Source organism: Triplophysa rosa, linkage group LG20 (genome assembly GCF_024868665.1).
Source record: "Triplophysa rosa linkage group LG20, Trosa_1v2, whole genome shotgun sequence".
Lineage (NCBI taxonomy): Eukaryota > Metazoa > Chordata > Actinopteri > Cypriniformes > Nemacheilidae > Triplophysa > Triplophysa rosa.
Window position 1 is genome coordinate 14,160,616 of NC_079909.1, and position 20,987 is coordinate 14,181,602.

Below are 20,987 nucleotides of genomic sequence, written 5' to 3' on the forward strand. Positions count from 1 at the left end.
CGCAGGCGCAGTAGATGATGCGACCTTGGAAAATGTGATTTTTAGCGCAATTTAAGCTTAGCAAACCAAAGTTATGAGACAGTTCAAGTCATGTTGAATTATTGATCGGAAATATCCGGTTTCATTTTGATTTTTGCAAGAGATTTTAGAAATATATGCATTCCCCCATTCAAGTAGATTGGACTGTGGGACTTGCGATGACGTGAAAAGCTGCGCAGAGGCGTTGCAAACATGGCCGCCTAGTGGCACGACTTCCGTAAATGGACTTTGATGCCATTCCAGCATCTCAGGCTATATTAATGGCAAGAACCAGCCAATACACAAGTCTGTTCTATATACACAAATCGGAGGCGTGGTGAAACTGGCTCAGTTCTAACTCTGGCCTATGATAAAACATCTCGACTATGCCAACCGCTCAGCATGCAATGAAATCGCCACATCACAGTCTGATCCAAATATGTGGGGAGTTGTATGGCACACAGACAAACCTGAGAAATCCAATACTTATTCCTCATCATGAATTCCGCAACTGTAATGGACTACCGTGACAATTAAACAAGGAACCAAGGCCAATACCGGGGTTAAACCAATACTTGACGGATATCCTTTTAACAGCATTTTTGCATTTAATCTGATTCTGGCAGCCAGGGTTGCAGGGATTCAATTCAAGCCTTATCAGTGGAAAATAAACTGAAAAATAAGTGGATCCCTCTGTGTTTCTGGTGGTACTCACTGGTTTCTTCTCTCGTTTGGCAGGTGGAGGGGGCAGAGGTGCAGGCACTATGATGGGCGGAGAGGGCGGGTACACCGCCTGGCTGGAGTAATATGGCAGCCCGGCAGCTGTTGTTGTAAAAAGACAGGAAAGGGAAAAAAATGAGTCACTGAAATGAGCTTTCACATGATCTAAACAGCCTCGGAGTGAATCGTGTTTTGAGAACGAGGTCATTTCTCAGTTAGCTAATCAGACACACGCAGAAACTACCTGGAGCTAACATGAACCAGCTGGATGTGATGTGAGAGCGCTCCAGATGAAGCGCATGCTTCGGAGAGCTCTGTACTAGAGGTCTGCATTCCAGCGGCTCTCCCGTGGGACCCGATACGGATTTTTGAGGTGCGGGATTAAATTTTTGGGATAAAAGACGCTAGCGGTCAGAAACTCTGGTACTATGGATGGGATCGGGTCTTTGGACGGGTGCCCACTCCCAACATCCTTCTAACTGACCACACGAAGAGCCTGATTTGAGGACTGTGTTATGCATGTGCTGCGGGCGTGGACCAGTTCTTCCGTTATAAATTTAATTTGCCCGTGTCAGCCCCCAGACAGTGCGGGCAGGTCGCCGAGTGCACCTGTTTTTTCATATTTGGCGCTCGTTTGTACTGTGTCTCTCAATTGTCAAAACGCCTCTCAAAATGCTTGCTACGGATGCGAAAAACGCTGAAAATCGAACCCAGCCCGAATTTTTTTATGACGGACGAAAATATCGGAGGCAGTGTGTAAATGTGATTGACACAACGGGAGGTCGTATTTATTTTTTAACGTGCGGAAATTTCGGATATATATCAAATATCGGACTCAATGTGCAATGGGCTTAACATTAAAATGTAAGAACAATTTTGTATATTGACAAGGCGATTAACAATAACTGATGTGTTTTTGTATAGCGTATTTTATATTTGTTATGGAGAAATTTAAATGTGAGATCTTAAATGTGAGATCTGGAAACGTGATCTAAATTTAGCGGGATCCGTCGGGTCGGGACTAAAATCATTCTAATCAGATAGCGGGTGAACACAGAGTGAATTTTCAGCGGGAGCGGGTGGGTGCAAAGTAAAAATGAACGGGCGCGGGTGGGACTAAAAAAACAGTCGCGCGCAGATCTCTACTCTGTACTTGCCGTAAGGGTTTGGGTATTCCCCAGGGCCGGGTCCTGAGTAGAAGGTTCCGGATCCCGGCGGTTGGATGGCATATTGCTGCGGGGGTCCCACGTAAGGTAAGTTGTGACGATACTGTGAGTAGAAAAATAAAGATATATGATCAGTGATACCTAACCCCCCATGATAGTGTTATTATCCACAAAATAAACACATTTTCATATAAATATATTTAACATTGATATACCAGATTTGAAGTATGGTCTTATTTTCAATTGGCTTTATACATTTAAAAGAGTTAGCCCAATTAGTCAAAATTATTTTTACAGCACTTTTTACAATAGTGTGTACAGTATATCATATATATCATGAAAAAACATATATATGTTTTATTATCATATGAATTTAAAATACATTGTTTTATGGACAAATGGTAAATAAGTATATTTTGCTTTAAAATGTCATAAAAAATGTCCAGAACTAATGTGAAAACCCTTTACAGTAATGCTTCTACTGATGCTTTACCTGGGAAATGTAATATTGTGGTGTTTGGGGGGGAAATGGCATGGGCGTCATGGTCATCACGATGGACTGGTTGGGGTGGTAAACCGTAGCCGTGGGGTTCTGCGAGCCCGGCCGAATAGAGGGATTGTTGGTGGGGAGAGTGGGCCGTGTGGCTTGCATCTGAGTCCGGTGAAGGAACTGTCAAGGAGAGAAAGAGAGGGGTGGGGGGGAGAATTAAGCAGAAACAGACACAGAAAAGGGGAAACAGAAAGAAAACATGTTAGTGTTGATATAAGACAGTACATCATCTTCTAAACTTTACTTAAATCATGATGTCTGCTTTTATGATCTGAGATGTCTGCTTTTATGATCTGATATTAAATATCAGAAAAGCATTGATCACGTATGTTTGAGGAATTACATGTCTTCATACAATCAAACACACACACACACACACATATACAGACAGACAGCAATATTGTCATTCTCTGCTGTAGCAGGGTGGTGGCACAGCTCTGGCACAACGCTTTAGTCATCGGGAGAATACTGCATGCCTGCTGGAGGAGTCGTCCCCTCCCCCAACACATCCTCCCCCGCTTTCCCTCGATCGCTGGCTCCGCACAGCAAATATTCCTTCAGCAAACCCAGTCGAAGGGAGCAAGTCGGGTAACACTGGGGCAAGAGGTGATTGTCTCTATACACACTATACACAAAATATGCAATTTCCCACATGGAACTGTATGCAATTGTATATGTGCATGTATGTCTGCAGTGTCTATCTGTCTGTCTGTGTCTACTCTACACACAGACACATTTTACTATTTCAACTCTGAAATCATCCCTGCTGAAAAACCTAACGAAAACATCACAGAAATTCTACTGGTTTCCATTAAAATATCATTATGAACCATTAGCTATTTCTATTAAAACCATCCCACCAATAGAATCCATCACATACCAGTAGACACCATTATAGTTTCCATTATAACCATTAAATCCATTACATTGTGACTGAAATGTGTTGTGACAGTCCTAACCTAACCCTAACTATGACATACAGAAACATATTCGAAGTAACAATGTGAGAAAAGTACTATGTTGACTATTATTTATACTTAAAGTCCTGTTAAAGGGACAGTTCACACAAAAATAAAAATTCTGTCATCATTTACTTACCCTTAAGTTGTTCCAGATCTGTATTAATTTCTCTTTTTTTGTGATGAACAGACAACATATTTGGAAGAATGCTTGTAACCAAACAGTTCTTGGCCACCATTGACTACCACAGTAGGAAAAATTACAATGGTAGTCAAAAGTGCCCCAGAACTGTTTGCTTTCCTTCATTCTTCAAAATATCTTCTTTTGCTTTCAACAGAACAAAGAAATTTACAAAGCAATTTTTTACCATTGTAATTTTTCCTACTATGGTAGTCAATGGTGGCCAAGAACTGTTTGGTTACAAGCATTCTTCCAAATATCTTTCTCTGTGTTCATCAGAATAAAGAAATTTATAAAGATTTGGAACAATTTGAGGGTGAGTAAATGAAGACAGAATTTCATAGAATTGAACCGTCTCTTTAGGGCTTTTCACACTTGAAATGGTTAACCCCGGGTTATTCTAAACCCTGACGTACACAGAATCTTGGGTTATCTGTTTCACGTTTCACACTGCTCATAATTTACCAGGGGTTAAGAGATTACCTTGGGTTTTCATAACCTGACGTTTCACACTGTACATCACTAAACCCTGGATTAACATTCTTATCTGCATATTTGTGGTGTCAACAGTCATGATTGGATAAATACTGCAGCGTCAAATTGACTGAATAAAAATAGTGCGTGGTCACTTTAAATAACTGAAAACCTAGTTGATCCGCATCTGTGAAAAAAATTACGCCTCGCAAATCCTTTTTGGCTGTTTTAACCTCCTATGACATTACTTATAAATAAATAAATATAAAAACTGAAACGATTGTTCACTCAGTTTCTGTGACTGGGCACAGCTTGTGATATGAGGTAGCGCTGTTCAGTTGTTGATTGGGTGTCCAACAAGGGTCTCAACAGCTGGTCGTATCATTCTACCCCTGCTTTGTTTCACACTGCACACGTTCAGCACCGCAATGCGGGGTTAACCCTGCAAAAGCGGTGTTAACACTGCTTCGGAGCAGGGTTTCATAACCCTGGGTATAAAGCAGGGATAACCCCTCTTCCAAATTACAAGTGTGGAACGTTCATGTACCCGGGGTTAAAAGCGGGGTTTAGAATGAAGATAACCCGGGGTTAAGCGCATTATGAATAGGCCTCTTAAGTGACTCACAAATTACAAGTCAGTCTTTCGCTAATCTAGCGCTATGCTAATACTTTTGATGCTTTATCTCTGTTCAAAACATAAAACTGAAGTAAAACATCGAATGATTTTTGATTGAAATTGTAAATCATTACTATAAGCTAAAACTGCATTCACGCTGGGCGTCAGCTTCAACGCTTGATGGAGGGCGTGTCTGAAGCGCGGCCGACGCGATAACAGCGGTTTTGCATGAATGTAGCGCATGCACTAGGTCATTTGCATATGGCGATCTGATTGGCTGACGTCTATGTCGGCGCTTGAAAAGTTAAGACATGTTCAACTTCTGCTGCGAGCAACGCCAGTGACGCGACGCCGATAGACCCACAATTCAGTTCGGCAACACACAACGTCACCCATTCAAAATAAATAAGAAGCATTTACGCTGACGCCCCGTGTGAATGTACCGTTACTGTTGCAATCCAAGGTAAAAGAAAGGAAACTGTTTTGAACAGTTTTTATGTTCTTTCGCCACACCTTTTTTTTTTAAGTTACAGATTGCAGCTTTAACCCTCATTGAAGATTATTAGTTTCTTTTTTCCCTTACACAAGAGCCACCATTTAACATGACTGCACGCCTCACGTACAATCTGAACAAAATCAGAATAATCTAAGCTATCATTAAACAAGCCTCAGGAAGATTTCGCTAAACCAAGAGTATACAGTATGCACAACAAGAAGAATGCACCTAAAAGAGATTTAGAGTAACTGCCATAAAACATGTTTTAAGAGAGGACATCAATCTTTTCAGACGGCTATCGCAGTTTAGGATGGTCTGAATGGATGGTTTTGCTAAATCCACAGGGAACAAAAAAGGCAAGATTTCACTGTGTACCCTTGTAAAATGATGTGGTTTAGTGACTGGCATACTTCAGCTGAATTGCACGATTTCTTTAAGTGCTGTAACGGATATACAGTACTGTGTGCGAAATAAGGTCGTGTAATATAGAGAGATGCTGGGGCGGCACACTTCAGCAACACAACCAAGTTCAGACAGCTTTCAAGGGGCACCGCTGTCTAATTAAATCTGTTTTACGAGGACACGGAGTTCTCTTTGCCTGCATTTGAACACAAAAACAACTGTTGAAAATTATTCAACAAATGTTCACAAGTAAAAAAAAAATGTTGGGGAAGTTACATTCAACACATATGTTTACGTTACTCCTCACACGGCTATATAACATCATTCCTGTTCTACACCAGCAGGTCAAAGGTGAATAGAGAGAAGTGATGAGTGAAATGTGAGAAAGGCAACAAACACGAAGACCACCAGTGGAGAAGAAAAAGTGACAGGACACATTGTTTGTGTGTGTGTGTAATGGGTGATTTCCTTCCACTGTGACTCATACAGCCAACCGGGGATCAGGCACAGCTTGGGACGAGGACCACTCTGTGCTAAAATACTGTCACAGAGCTCTATAAGAGTGTGTGTGTGAGAGAGAGAATGCCAGGGAAGGAAGCGGAGAGTGTATGTTTGTAAGTGACAGATAAGAATGAGTGTGTGTATATGACTGCCAAAGAGACAGAAAGAAAAAAGGGCATGAGTGAATCTATGAAAGAGACAGAGATGAGTGAAAGGGACAGATCCAGAACATTTGATGTCATGGGCAGATCTGGGTGATTTCATAACTTTGAGCACTTTGCTGAAGTAGTAGCAAAATCTTTTTATAAATAGAAAATAGCTTTAAACACTGTAAATAAATTAAATAAGAAAAAAGGTAGGATGGGGCTTTTTTAATAGGAATTGTTTGGATTGGTAATATGAATGAATGGGAATAGTAAAGGGACAGTTCACCCAACAATGAAAATTCTGTCATCATTTACTCACCTTCTTGTCTTTTCAAACCTGTATGACTTTCTTTCTTGTGCAGAACACAAAAGAAGATATTTTGAAGATTGTTAACCGAACAGCGACTATTATTTCTACTGTATGGACACAAAACCAATGAAAGTCAATGGGTACCCTTGCTGTTTGGTGTCACTTTATTCTTAAAAAGATCTTTTGTGTTCTGCAGAAGAGTCATATACTGTAGGTTTGAAATGACAAAATGGTGAGTAAATGATGACAGAATTTTCATTTTTGGGTGAACTATCACTTTAATCTTGTCCACACATTGAAGTTTAAAGTTTGTACTACCAGAGATTTTATGTCACTATCACTGATACAAATCCATGTGCAAATAAATACCAAATCAATTCTGGTCACCGTGAGCCAATAACCTGCATAATGAGAAAAACAAATAAACATTGAAAAAGTTTAAACGATTCATGCACTGAAAAATTCATGCAGCTATTGTATATCCCGAGGGTGCATTTATGCTTTGTCATTACCACAACAAAAATTTTCCAACAAAATATTTAAGAAATTTTGAGAGACAAAACGCATATTCCAGTGTCCATTCATATTAACAGCTATGGCCGGTGGTTTATGTCATTTTGAGTATAAGAACACATTCCATGTATACAAATTTGTATTTCAATGCATTTAATACTAAATAATGAATTAACTATCCAATGGTGCCACTCCAGGACACAGCACTACAAATGAGCAAATGATTTAGCAGCCTGTGTGTGTGAAAGAGAAAGACACTCCCTCTCTGACTCTCTCCTGTTTCTGTTTGTTTTCTAATGGCCTGTAGGCATCAGTTTTTGCCGGTCTGCAGTGCAGGCGAGCTGGGACGTGCCGCTGCCTCAAGAGAGAAATGAAACCTTAACTCAGCTCTTTCAAACATCAGTGCAGATGTCAAAGCTTCTTTCAGGACTGCTCATTACACAATCCAGAGCTGTTGTGTAGGGTGACACTACACAGATTTGTGCACGCCTATCATTTATGCTGCATTTTGTTTTCTGGATAAAAACAGGAACTGCTAATTTGTGTTAAGAATGACACCAGGAAAGCTGGACTATGCCCGACCATGTCCTGATTATTCTGACTAAAGCAGTTTCCTGCCTCAATATGTTTCAATATTCAAATCTTGTCCTCAAGCCCAAACTTAGTCCTTAATGGGATAGTTCACCTAAAAATGAAAAGTATGTTATCATTTACTTAACCTCAAGTTGTTTGAAATCTGTATAAATGTCTTCGTTCTTTTGAACACAAAAGAAGACATTTTGAAGAATGTGGGAAACAGTTCTGGGGCACCGCTGACTACCATACTAGTTTCTTTTCATATGGTAGTCAATAGTGACCCAGAACTGTTTGGTCTTCTAAATATCTTTCTTTGTGTTCAGCATAACAATAAAATGTATACAGGTTTGAAACAACTTGAGGGAAAGTAAATGATGACATTACTTTTAGTTTTGGATGAACTATCCCTTTAAACTAGTGGGGAAAACAGGTCGATGAGAATAGTATAAAAGCCTGTAACCCAGTCCTAACCGGCACAAAACATAACCTTAAAATCTGATTTGCTGTCAGGAATGTTGTTCCAGGTCCAACAAGGATGGCAAACACAGGAACATGTGGAACTCATCAAATCATCCCATTCATCCAAAATATTCCTCCAGTTCTGGACTATACACAGTAATACAGCACCTGTAGCTTCTTTTACCATGGTAACCAAAGTTTGCACAAACAGCTATTGCTCCTATAACCCATCATTAGAGAATATGAGGTGTCCATCAATGAGCATACGTGTTCAGAATCTGCACTGGATTGGGATAAGAGTCGTGGCTAATACAAACCCTGTGTAAATATTTTACATAGGTAAAAATACTTGTTTAACCACACACATTTTATTCACACTTATTGTTAGTACATCAAAGTTACAAAAAATTCAAGTCAAAGGACAACAGCAACATGGTGGATGTTGTAGAGCAGTAGTTCTCAAACTGGGGGCCGTGGCCCCTGGGGGGGCCCCGAGATGGATCCAGGGGGCCACAGATTTTGTGGCATTTTATGAAATATAGAAATTGATAATAGATTTTATGCAATCAAACATCAGAAAAATAAGACTACCAGACAAAAGAATTGATGTTTCAGCATTGTATAACCGAATATGTTTTTGTTTAAATAAAAATGTTAAATTTAAGATTATAAGTCTTTATTTGGGGGGCCGCAACGCGATGCACTCTACACAAAGGGGGCCTTACAACGAAAACGTTTGAGAACCACTGTTGTAGAGTATGTCTGGGAATGTATTTATATCACACATCTGCTTACCTCGAACGACCTAATCTGGAACACACAAAGTATACGAATTCAGACAGAGATTTAGTTACCTGAGTTTTATTGCTGCAACTTGTATGTTGGTGCAAATGTGGACTACCTTAGTACATTTTTGCAATAGTGCCCATTCATAATCTCATCTCCCTCATGTGCCGCACTAAAGATAATATAACATAATACACCATGTTCCCGTCATGCATGGAAGAGCACACCTGCTACGCACTTAAAATTCAAGGGGAAAGTCATTTAGACGGCATTAACGGCATATTTCTTAAATGCTACTGCCACTGCTATTTCATAAAAAAGGAAATATGTTCAGCAAATGTTTCAGTGGTTTGAATAAATAAAGACTAAATCTTAAGCGACTCATGAGCAATTGCCTCAATGGCCAAATACACATTGACTCATTGGCATAGGTCTGGTTACTCATCCTCCAAAACCATAAAACAGAATTATGGATGGTAAAAGAAGGAAATCTGACCACCATGAGTTTTGTGTGGTGACTTACTGGCTCCCAAGAGGATGAAACCATCAAAACATTTTTGTACATTAAACAATTTTGTTACCACAAAGTCCAAAACCAGTACAGTATCATTCTACTGATACTGATGACTTCCGAAAGTCACAGAAACAGTTATAACAATGATGCCTGGGAAAGTGACACATTCAAGTATTTCATATAATGACAGATGCATTAACAGCCTTTGCAAGAATAAGCAATCAGCGTCAATCTTCATGAGCGCACATCTGCTCATCAGATGAGATGAATAGATAACATCATCATTTAGACATTTCTTCAGAAAAGAAAAGAAACGGATGAGTCAGAGGAGACACTTCTAATGTCTGCTTCTCAAGGATGGGGAGATCATTACATGACTGAGCCGACGTATGAATACACCCCGTTTAAATGCCTCCCTTGTCAAAACCGTGTTCCTAAACCTCCTAGCTTCAGTCACAGAAATGAGGAAAGTTTGTTTAACCTCTGAAAGATACCGCAAAAAGTGGTCAGAATGCAAAAATGTCCAAATAACTGTTTATTAAGTATTATTGGGAATCTAGAGCTGAGGTGAAGCAGTGTCTTCGTGCTGTTACTAGTTCCAACAGCTGAATCAGAGATGTGTTGCTATGATCTTAAAAAAAACATATTATCAGTCCACATTTTACCAGTACACACCGCGTAATTCACAAGCTTCAAACACAGTGTCTGATAGAGACTTTGGGTCTGTGAGATTTACCTGATGGTGAGCTGGCCGAGGTCCAGTCACAAACTGATGGGCGAGGGATCAAGCGGTGTTATGGTACAGCGAGGTCACCAGGAGCAGGAAAGGAGAATAAGAAGCAAGGATTACATGTGATCCACCTTAAATGACTTTGAATTTCCATTACAAAGGTAAAGTAGTAGATAAAGTAGTGTAGTAGGGTTGTTTGACACATGTCAGCAGAGTGGGTGGTCTTCTTGACTGATCTTAACAAGTGGTTAAATAATGTATTTATTTTTATTTACATTAGCAATATATAGAGTGCATAGAACTTGAGACAATGGCAGTAACACTGCCACTAACAGTGAATTTTTTGTTATTGGACATTGAAGTTGAAGGGCTTACCGGCCGAGTCTGTGGCTGCACGTTCATTGGCTGCGTCTGTGGCGAGTACATCAGGGGGGCGGAGCCTGCATTCTGAGCTGGGTTGTATGGAGGCTAAGAAAGAAAGATGAAGAAAAAAGAAATAGGAAAACATTAGATGGGGAAACTAGTCCACCATCATTAAAGCACCTCTGTCAGCTGGAAACACTATTTATAAAAAGGTGACAAAGTTCCTTCAGGCTGGTGGTAACCATGTTGAGAAGAGCGATGCAAATATCACTCACAGCACAAAATGTTCATAGTCTGTATTGTGAGTATGTGTGCTAAACATAATAAATTTAATAGAAAAACATCAAAAATGTTCTGGGTGTAAACTGATATGTGATCTCGCATACAGGTTGGTGAATTGCAGCTCAAAGAGGTCACAGCTCATCCAGACCCGACAAGACCCGAGTGTCCCAACTAAAAATGTTATTGTAATTTCTTAGGCAAATAACAAATGGAAACAACTAAATAGTCTTTATTCACGTTTTATACCCAAATTTGAGCCGGCACATGCGACTTCACAAAAATGAATTAAGCATAACATTCAGCTATTAAAACTTAGTTTTATTTTACGGACTGCAGGAAATAACTGTAATTGGGCATCTGAATAAAAAATCAAGTGGCTTGAAGTTTTTGAACCAAGTAAGTTCAAAAATTCATGGATAACAATAATTGTGACCACAAAAAACAGCAGCGAGGTGATCAGACTGACTGACGTTGACACAAAGAGGGTGGCGGCAGCCGCGGCACGCAGAGTTACTCACCCCTCCGCCTGTATCCCAGCCCTTGAGGAAGCGGTACGGTGGGGCAGGAGGCACTGATACCTGAGAGAGGGCTGGGGGCGTGGCATGGTTGGAAGGGGTGCCCACCAAATTAGGGTGGGTTTTGCTGAGGTCGTGACCCGGGTATGGAGGGCCAGGGTGTCTGGATACCTGTGATATGAACATGAACAAAACATATTACACACAGTGTCAATAAACAAATTAATAAGTCACCGCCCTACCCCTTTTAACACCGCCCTGCTATTGGATGAGATGAGACAGTTGCACCTGATGCTCCGAGTCATTTTTGTGGCTTGACAGCCTCTGGGCGTCATTATGAAGAGAAAATGAATATAAAACTGGAGTTGTTTAAAGTTTGGCAGGTGTATTTGCATATCTATCTCCACATTCATCAGGTGCTCAGAAGTGTTTTGAAGCACCTAAATTGACATTTGACAACTTTTCAGAGTGCTGCGCTTGCACCGCGGGTCATTTGACTAGAGAAAGCTGCTCGGCTCGCATTTTCCGTGCGGTTTTTAAGACGCGAAATGTGAATCGCCCCTAACACTTCCCTACATTAATTTAAAGGTTTCTTTTTTTAGTGAGCGTGTAATCTGATTTAGACCTTTTTGCCAACTTTCCGGGTAATAACAGTTGGCAATTCAAGGACTGTAAGCAGAATGATCCCAGAATTTGCTTAGGATGGCCTTGTTGTCTAATCAGACAGAATGTAAAAATTGTCAGAAGAAAAACATTGGATCATGGAGAAATGATACTGGATATATTTGGCAACCCTACTGATTGTTTTAACATTTTTTGTTTCTTATTTCTGCTGAGTCATGAAGTGGAGACGTGCCCTGTATTGATCCAAAAACAGATCAGCATTACTCTACATTAAACACAAGCGTGATTTAGCATTTTTGCTTTCGGTTACTTGTCGCTGGAAACCTGTCACATACAAGTTTAACTGTTCATATACACTAATGCATGTATAATGGCACTGTGGTAACTCACGCTGTAGACTGCAGTTACCCCAGAGGGAAACATGCGTTCCTCCAGAGATATCGCTGCTCGAGGGATCCTGAAGAGGATTGTGTTAAAGAAAATCTTTCAAGTTGTGACTGAAACAGGACTGAAAGCAGTTCTAAGAGGTCACCTTTGAAGCAGAGAAGACCACAAAAACATTATGCCTTAGCCACAAATTAACATCTTACATTCAGTTCACTTTGTGAAAATGGTCCAAATTCCTTCACAACAATTAATATTACTGACTGTCATCTTCATGCAATGACTCTTATTTGGGGAAAAGGTTTAAAAAAATAAAAGCAAACAATGCTTCTCCCTCCTAAAATGTTCCATTCCCATTTTGAGTACACCGCACCTCTACCAATTAAAAATCCTGACGTGGAATTTCAGGCATGTGCGAAAAGTATCTTCGCTTTATGGAATACAAGTTAAAACTAAGGTGCAAAAACCCTTTACTAAAAATCCAATTTCGAATACTAGAACTGGACATAAAACTGCAGTTTCTTTAAAAGTTTATGTTCTTTGCAGTCCCGATTCATTCAGTGAGATCTGTAATGATTAACACATGTGCCAAAATAATAGGAATAGTTCATTCAAAAATGTAATGTTTGTTTTCTGTGGAACACAAAAAGAAATGACTGAAGAATCTTTATGCAACACTATCTATTCTTTACAACAACATTTCATAGTGACTTTAAATCCCAAACGTTTAAAAGTAAAAAAGTAACCCACTTGTTCACTATACTTCAGGTCTGTTGACTTAAAGTTTTTGCATTTTGAGTTAACTACTTCTTTAAGACTCCCGAGAACTGTAGTTTTATGGGAAATGAACAAAAATGACATCAGGATTCTACTTACAGCATATATGCAGAACATTTACGCAACATTCACACATCACTCAGTCAGCCAATGTCCCCTAAAGCAACTCCTCAGACAGGGTCAGACGGTTCAGAACGAATGATGTGCTGTCACACCTGCTTCAGCGGTGAATTGTGACATGAACAGACACACAGGTTAAACACAGACAACTACAAAGAGATGGACTCACGGAGGTGATAGAAAACGAAAACAAAACATGCAACAAGCAGCTCCGACAGGCTCGGTGACCGAGAGACGGGCTGATCACATGATTTCAGGGAAATCAGAGATCTGGCTTTCCTCCTTCATAAGCTTCATGTGCTCACGGACACTTTTTTGTCTCTCAGTGAAATCCTGCACCCCTTCACTATCTTTCTGGCCCTCTGCCAACTTATAGTCCTAGAACAGGGGGAAGGGAGAAGAAAAAAAGAAAAAGAAAGAGCTGGGGAAAAAGCAGGCTGGAAGAGGTTTGGTGAGAAGAATGAAGCTTAATGTGTGGTTGAGAGGTTTTCCTTTGGTCACAACACCCTTCAATAACCTCCAACAAACCAAGAAAACAAATGTCCACATTGGAAATTATTCAAACCTGCTGTCTGCCTACTTAGACTTGAGCTGGGTCATCCATTGAACGTCCTTCCAAAAGCATATTACGAAATGAATCCTGGATATATACAATAAAAAAACACACTACGTCTGAAACATATTTCAACAGATACAGTCATTTTATTATCTCCAAGACAAACAACGCTACATAAAGATGTATTTTGCAATCACATTTTTTATCTAATCCCTTTAATATAGACTGTCAGCTTAGAACTTTGACAGGGGCCTATGCCGGTGCCATGGGGTACACCTGAAGAATGCAGCCTGTGCCGGGCCCTCAACACAATCTGACCAACTTAAAACAGACAGCTGACACTCGTGAGGCTCTGGCGGGACACAAGACGCGACTTACTGGAATTACAGGCTGATCTGATTCGCAGTTTGGCACTCAATTGCATAACCAAATCCCTTTGCATGGGCAGGGCAGTGTTGTAATGGCACAACACGCAAGAGTTTGTCCTGCAGGTGTGAGGTTTACAATGCATGTACATCAGTTGAGAAGAATTTACAAATTTTCCACACACACAAAAGAAACAAGGCAGCTAGGTGTTTCCACATATATACAGGCGAACTTAAGGTGAGCAGTGCCTGACCTCTGCTCACCTGATTAATCTATTTAGTAAAACTCCATTTGTTTAATAGCTGAGGTAACCACCAAATTAATTCAATGCTTAAGGCATAGAATACGTAGGGTGAGTTATGTCTTGGTTTTACGTGACGGACGGAAATTGAGCAACATAGACTTTAAAGTCAATCACGTACTAGAGACATTAAGGATGTTTCTTTTAAAAATATCTTATTAGTGCCAAGGTCTCTGGGGAGAGATGCTTCTTGGGCCTGTACATATTGTCTTTGATTTAATTACAATAAATACAACAAGCACAACAAATGGGAATGAACAATACCGCAATACTGTGCGGCCTTGAACAATCATACTAGCTTACTGTAAATCCATTTATGCACCTTATGGGGGGTAAATGGGAGGAGTTAGATAAAGTCGAAGTATATTGTATACGTGGCAGAGGCACCACAGCTTAGGGAAAGAGAGCACTCACTCAGAGATTTATCCCTTGCTATGTGAACCTCTAAAAAGGTCAGACTAGGCTGTAAAGGCACAGTATGCTTTTCGGGACTGTGTTTAATGATGAAAATCTTATTTTATGCTCCAGATGCAGAGGTGACTTTGTATGGAACGAGCTGGATGTACACTATATATAACATATATACAATTCATGAAATGCAGTCAATCTACACTGTAGATACTGCAGCAGTATAGTACAATTGACAGAACTTTGACTGTTAAGAGAGTAACAGTATCTTAAGTCAAAATAAAATGTGATTTTAAAATCAAAATGTACTTTTTAAATACACATTTCATGTATTATTGTAAACCATATTGGAAAATGGCCGTGTTCTGTATGAGGTTTTCAGCTTTTATAGTCACCATAAAATCAAAATGAAAAATGAAATACTGCAGTATTTCTTGTAAATGATCTATTAGGACATGCCTGATAGGCCATTTTTTTCATATGTCCTCATAATCTTTAATAAGGTCTGAAACCTCCTCTCCCCTTTCCAAGCAATATCTATTTTCTGTATGAAGTATGTCCCTCGTCTGAGGGCGGGACTATATTGACTGTCCAATGGCCAACCTTCCAACTTCCAACAATCCAGATGACCTGAAGGCCGCTATCAAAGCAACCTGGGCTTCCATTACACCTGAGCAGTGCCACAGGCTGATTGCCTCCACGCCACGCCACATTGATGCAGTAATTCATGCAAAAGGAGGCCCAACCAAATATTAAGTGCATAGAAATGAACATACTTTTCAGAAGCCTGACATTTCTGTTTAAAATATCCTTATTTTATTGATCTTATGTAATATTCTAATTTTCTGAGACACTGAATTTTGGATTTTCATTATCTGTAAGATGTATCATCAAAATTTCAAGAAATAAAGGCTTGAAATATTTCACTCTATGTGTAATGAATCTATATAATATATGGGTTTCACTTTCTGAAATGAGTAACAAAAAATATCGACCTTTTTCACGATATTCAATGTACTTGTATATGAACATTTATTTATTTTTGTATTTTATAATTTCTTAAATATATACACGAATATGTATGTGTCTATAAATACAAAATTAATATGTACAGTGTATAGATATATATTATGTAAACACAAACTGTTATTCTCGATGTGATTAATCGTTGAACAAACAGCCTTACAGACTACCTTCCTTTCATAAACAAAGATTACATACTTCTTAACAACTTCCGTTGTGATGAATGCGACAAGATAACTAATTGATAAACAACAGATATTAGTATTAGTATGACAGAGAATTCTCTCTGCACATCAAAACTGGGATAAGAGAAAGTATTGGTACAACAAAATTGAACACTGCACCTTTAAGAAACAGAGTAAGTTCAATCTCATTGTTTAGTATTCATCAAATAAGTACAGGAGTGTTTGTAAAAAAAACAAGGTAGATGAAACAAGGTGATAAAATGTGCTGGAACCGCGAGGTGTCTGCACACGTCTGCACACATTTAGGGTTGGAGGCAGGAGGTGTGCGCGAGACTTTCTTTGACCTAGGCGATTGTTGGCAGGCGGTGGAAAGCCTTGCATTCTGAATGCTAAGCAGCACTGCTATTGTCTGAGGGGTGCAGCGGCAGTCGCATATGTTACCAGTCGCTCTGGCAACCACTCCCTCCAATACCCCAACACCCCCTTCCCTTACACACACACACACACACACACACACACACACACACACACACACACACAAGCGCTCAGTAAAGCATCATCACCAAAGGCACGTCCCCTGAGTAGGAATCCCATCCACTAAAAAGATTTTCTCCAGCAGTGAATGTGCAATATAAAGCAATACAGTATCTCTTGAGTAAGGGAAGGGAACATAATTGCTATTTATGCAATCGCGAACATCCCACAACTAAGACACTGATATGAATCAAATGATGTAATCTCCGTTATCCAGCATACAGTAAGTGTAACCATGTGTGTTCACAGAGAACAGTCCTGTGGCCACATGCTTTTGGTTGACGTTGACCACCACAGAATTTGCTGAGATAAAATAATAAGATTTCCAATTATAATGCAATAACGAATTATTCTGCAGTCGATTTGAGAATTGTTTAACCTATGTAATGCAAAACAAAGGTCTACAATGGGGGAGAACTCAATGATGGACGTCTCATGGCTGAGATCATGTTGGACGGGGCAGGGCATGCCAACATAATAAATAAAAAATGAGAGGTTTGAAAATCTAAACCCACTTCTAAAGCAATCAGACTTATTTAAAAACAACAGTACCCATCCATCCAAACCATCAAATATTAAAGAAATACAGACAGTGGTATCTATAAATCTGAGGCCACTCGTGATTTTCTAATAGTTTTATGTTAGAATACCGAATGAACCGAGTTTGAACTGAAAAATGTACCATGGTTTTTTACTTTATATGTCCCAATTTTGCTTTAATGAATCACGTTGGCATGGACTCCAGCAAAACCTGATGATCCATGTTATCCCAGCAGGATTTGAGAATGTTCCAAAGAGCATCTTGTGTGCTTCAATGGAGGCATGGAAATCTACCAGGACATTTTCAGGTTTTAATTATATTTTAAATTACAGATATTCAACATGGCCTCAGACCCTGAGACATTTGATGTCATCACGTTTTCGCTTCTTTCCCGAAGGAGATAACGATATTTACAAAAGGCGTTCTGTAGAGCAGTTCAGTTTAGGGTTACTGTAGAAACAACATGGCGAATGCCATTGAAGAGCACCTGTGGTGTATGTAGACAGAAATAGCTCATTCTAAGGTAAGAAAAACATAACGCTTCATTATGTAAGGTCTTTATACATCTCTAAAGACAAAGTTATGTTTATTATATTGCATTTCTGTCAATAGATCCTCCAAAAAAATTCACGCAGCACCTTTAACACAACAACCTTCTGCTTTTCTTTTTCTGTTACTTCACAGTGTGTCACGTCTCTGAACAAGCTCATACTTTTGTACTTTTCTGAGCAATTGAGGACAATTTTACAGAGACGATTTGACGTTTTCCCACCATAAAACTGTTTGTGCTGTAATATTGATCAGTTGTAAGTCACATTCAATAAAACTACCTGTTTCCAAATAAACAGATGTGATAAAAGCTGTGCAAAATCGGTGCGTGCAGGAGGCAACTGAGATAAACAAGCCTCCATTCTGACCATTTACCACACTTAAGCAAATAATAGGGCGAGACAGGTCTGACTCTGCTGTTTTACATATAAAGGCAACTTGATGTCAACTATTTTCTGAATGAAAACCACAAATTCATAAAGGAGGATTCACTGAAGTCGTGCTTCAACACAGATTTCTATCAAATTTGCGACAAAATAAACTAAACTACTTCAAGATTATTATTTTTATCCTTTCCCAGCTAAAACACTCTTATACCAGCTTTATATGTATGATAACCATTATAAACTCTTAAGGATGATTTCCCCAAAAAAGTGTAAACACTATAGCTCTATCTAAACACGTTTGAAAATCCCGACATGGCAACATTACCCAATGCCATGTTATCTGTGCAGAAAATACACACTTCACCAAATCTACCTCACTAAATAATGGCTCAGACCTGCAGAACAAGAGAAATTCCTAAACAGCTCAATAGAGTGACCCAGATTTGCAGTTCATCTATTGCTCAATGACTTAGCTGAGTCTGAACAGTCTTTACTGGACTCATTACTCAACATCACGTCAAATCAGGCAGGAATTCCTTGCATATATTTAGCCTGATCCAACTTAGTGAGAAAGGCGAGTCATGTGATTTCCTTTCAAAACTAGACTGAGGTCAACCCATATCTGCTGACGTTGTGTTATTGTGTTAAAAATGTTTGTTGCCGAGAGACGGCTGATCAGCAAAAAAAGTTGTTTTTCCAAAACAAACAAACAATGGCCACAAAATGTATTTGAACAGCTAAGCCATTCGGTACAATGCATGGGTTGCATTCCGCTGAAGAACACGATTGGCAACGGTTGATTGTTGACATTTTCTCCCAACTAATTTAACTTCTCATTTTTTTACCTTTTTAACTTTTAAGCAAGTGGTTCCTTTTTAGCAGATGCATGAAATAATTTCCCCTCAGTTTCATACGAATGCCCCCAAGAAAGAATAAGCACTGGTGTAGTTCATCACCTTTTCTCTGCTTATGTCTGACAACCAGAATGTGTTGAAATGCCTTTTGTTATAATAATGAGCTATATGTCAGCGGTTTAATTACTTAAAACCTAACAAACGTCTTTATGACAAATGCTTCAAAAGCACAAAGTCATTCTGGCCTAACAATTGATTTGACATGTAATGTGTAATGTAATGTGAATGCGACAACTGACTTAAAGGGATAGTTCACACAAAATTACAATTCTGTCATTTATTCACCCTCATGTCATGTACAACCTGTGTAAGAGTCATATTTCTGTGGAACACAGAAGATATTTTGAGAAATATTTTGAGTGGTTTTGTGTCAATGCAATGGGGGTCCAATGTTGTTGGGGTACCAACATTCTTCGAAATATCTTCTTATTTGGTCTTCGAAAGAAAGAAAGAAAGAAAGAATGAAAGAAAGAAAGAAAGAAAGAAAGAAAGAAAGAAAGTCATACAGGTTCGAAATAACACCAGGGTGAGTACACGATGACACAATCTTCATGTTTTGGTGAACTTTAAGTGTTTTCTGTGTTACCTAGGATTAAAACAATCTGGTTTGTATTGCTTGCTAACACACAAAATAATGCTAGTACTGAACCAGTCCATCACGGAGACAACGCCGAAATGAAAGTGAATTTCACTACAGTCTGCTGTGAAAAGAACATAAACATGACGATCATGTGAACTAAATTGTATATGGTTATAAACAAAAAGATCGGAATACTAAATGTACAAATCCATCGAACACAGCAGGTACGAAGAGTCTCAATACAACTGTGATGAACCCTGTGCACACAAAGCTGGGATTGTCAAGTTCAATGAACAAAGCAAGTGAGTACACCAGTGCGTAACACCACCAGCAGACAGCAAAACACTCACGCAGCTGATCCAACCGCATCCCTCCGTGCGAACCCCCATGATAACCCTGACAACGGTTATCACGCTATAATAATAAACGCTATCGATACGATCGATCACCTGCGCAGTCATTTCAGCATCACATTTAAGTCAAATGTAAACAAATAAACATTGACAACAGGTCTATTGATAATAAAAGAAATTCCCCACTGATCACTTGTGTGGGACAGAGGGGGCTTTGTTGTTACTGAAGGATACTGGGCAGGCGGCACGGCTTGCTGCGGAGGAGCGTTCTGGGCTCCCGGTGGTAACGACACGGAGGTCAGCGCTGCTCTGAGTTGAGTTGGCGGTGCCGGTCCGGTTACAGGTCCACTAACAGCGACAGCGGCCGGGTTCGAGACGACTTTCGGCGGCAAACTCATAGCAAACAATTAAACAAAAACAAACAATACGCAGATAAAAATGGTCACACGGTCCAACAAAATCTGGCCGTCTCTTCTCTCTACGGAGGCCGGAACGTATAAATGTATCCTTATGCCATGGATTCAAATCAAATCTGGCTGTTAGTACAAAAATGTCATTTTATCATTAGAGTCTGGGGTTGTATGTGTTCTGTGCATGGAGACGGTATGGGGGGGGTTGTATTCCCCTCCAGCCTCCCTGAATCTCCCCGGTTAAATTCCTCTTCTCGTCCCGCTCAGATGACCGACTCCGGTGGTATTCCCTCCGTTTTGCTCAAGGACATCACATCAACGAGTCGCATGGTAAAAATTTCTCGTAAAGATGGGAGACTTCACTCAACATGGCGTTGTTGCGGCTGCTTCCAGCAGTCCGGCTGGACGGACGGCTCGGTAAACGTCGGACGAATTCGGCAGCGCTCGGGCTCACCTTACGCCAGTGGCCGTGACGTCATGAAGGCAGTCGCCACATGCCAGCGCTGTGTTGCACACAATGTTTAGAGCACATTTAGAGCGATCGATCGTCTGTGAAAGACACGACCGATGAATAATGGACAGTGATACATGATGATTGAATTTGAACATGTAATTTCACTTTATAAAGTGCCCGCCCAGCTATTGTTTGGAAGACATCGACTACTGTAAATATTATTATTTAGTTTGGAGGACGCTTCT

General features: G+C 39.8%; 1 protein-coding gene across 2 annotated transcripts in view; it reads right to left on the reverse strand.

The window, feature by feature from the left end:
* Positions 1-20,767, reverse strand: part of eif4g3a (eukaryotic translation initiation factor 4 gamma, 3a) — a 44,011-nt gene extending 23,244 nt beyond the window's left edge. The window contains exons 1-8 of one of the 2 annotated variants that reach the window (XM_057361371.1): positions 20,113-20,767; positions 12,292-12,358; positions 11,281-11,448; positions 10,493-10,585; positions 10,124-10,156; positions 2,398-2,574; positions 1,896-2,007; positions 734-840 (exon numbers count right to left, since the gene is read on the reverse strand). In XM_057361371.1, coding sequence (XP_057217354.1) covers positions 734-840; positions 1,896-2,007; positions 2,398-2,574; positions 10,124-10,156; positions 10,493-10,585; positions 11,281-11,448; positions 12,292-12,358; positions 20,113-20,276 — 921 coding nt within the window. In that variant the 5' untranslated portion in view covers positions 20,277-20,767. Of the gene's footprint in view, positions 1-733; positions 841-1,895; positions 2,008-2,397; positions 2,575-10,123; positions 10,157-10,492; positions 10,586-11,280; positions 11,449-12,291; positions 12,434-13,161; positions 13,481-20,112 lie in introns of those variants that run through there. The other variant, XM_057361372.1, reaches the window with a different exon arrangement.
* Positions 20,768-20,987: the final 220 nt, after the last annotated feature.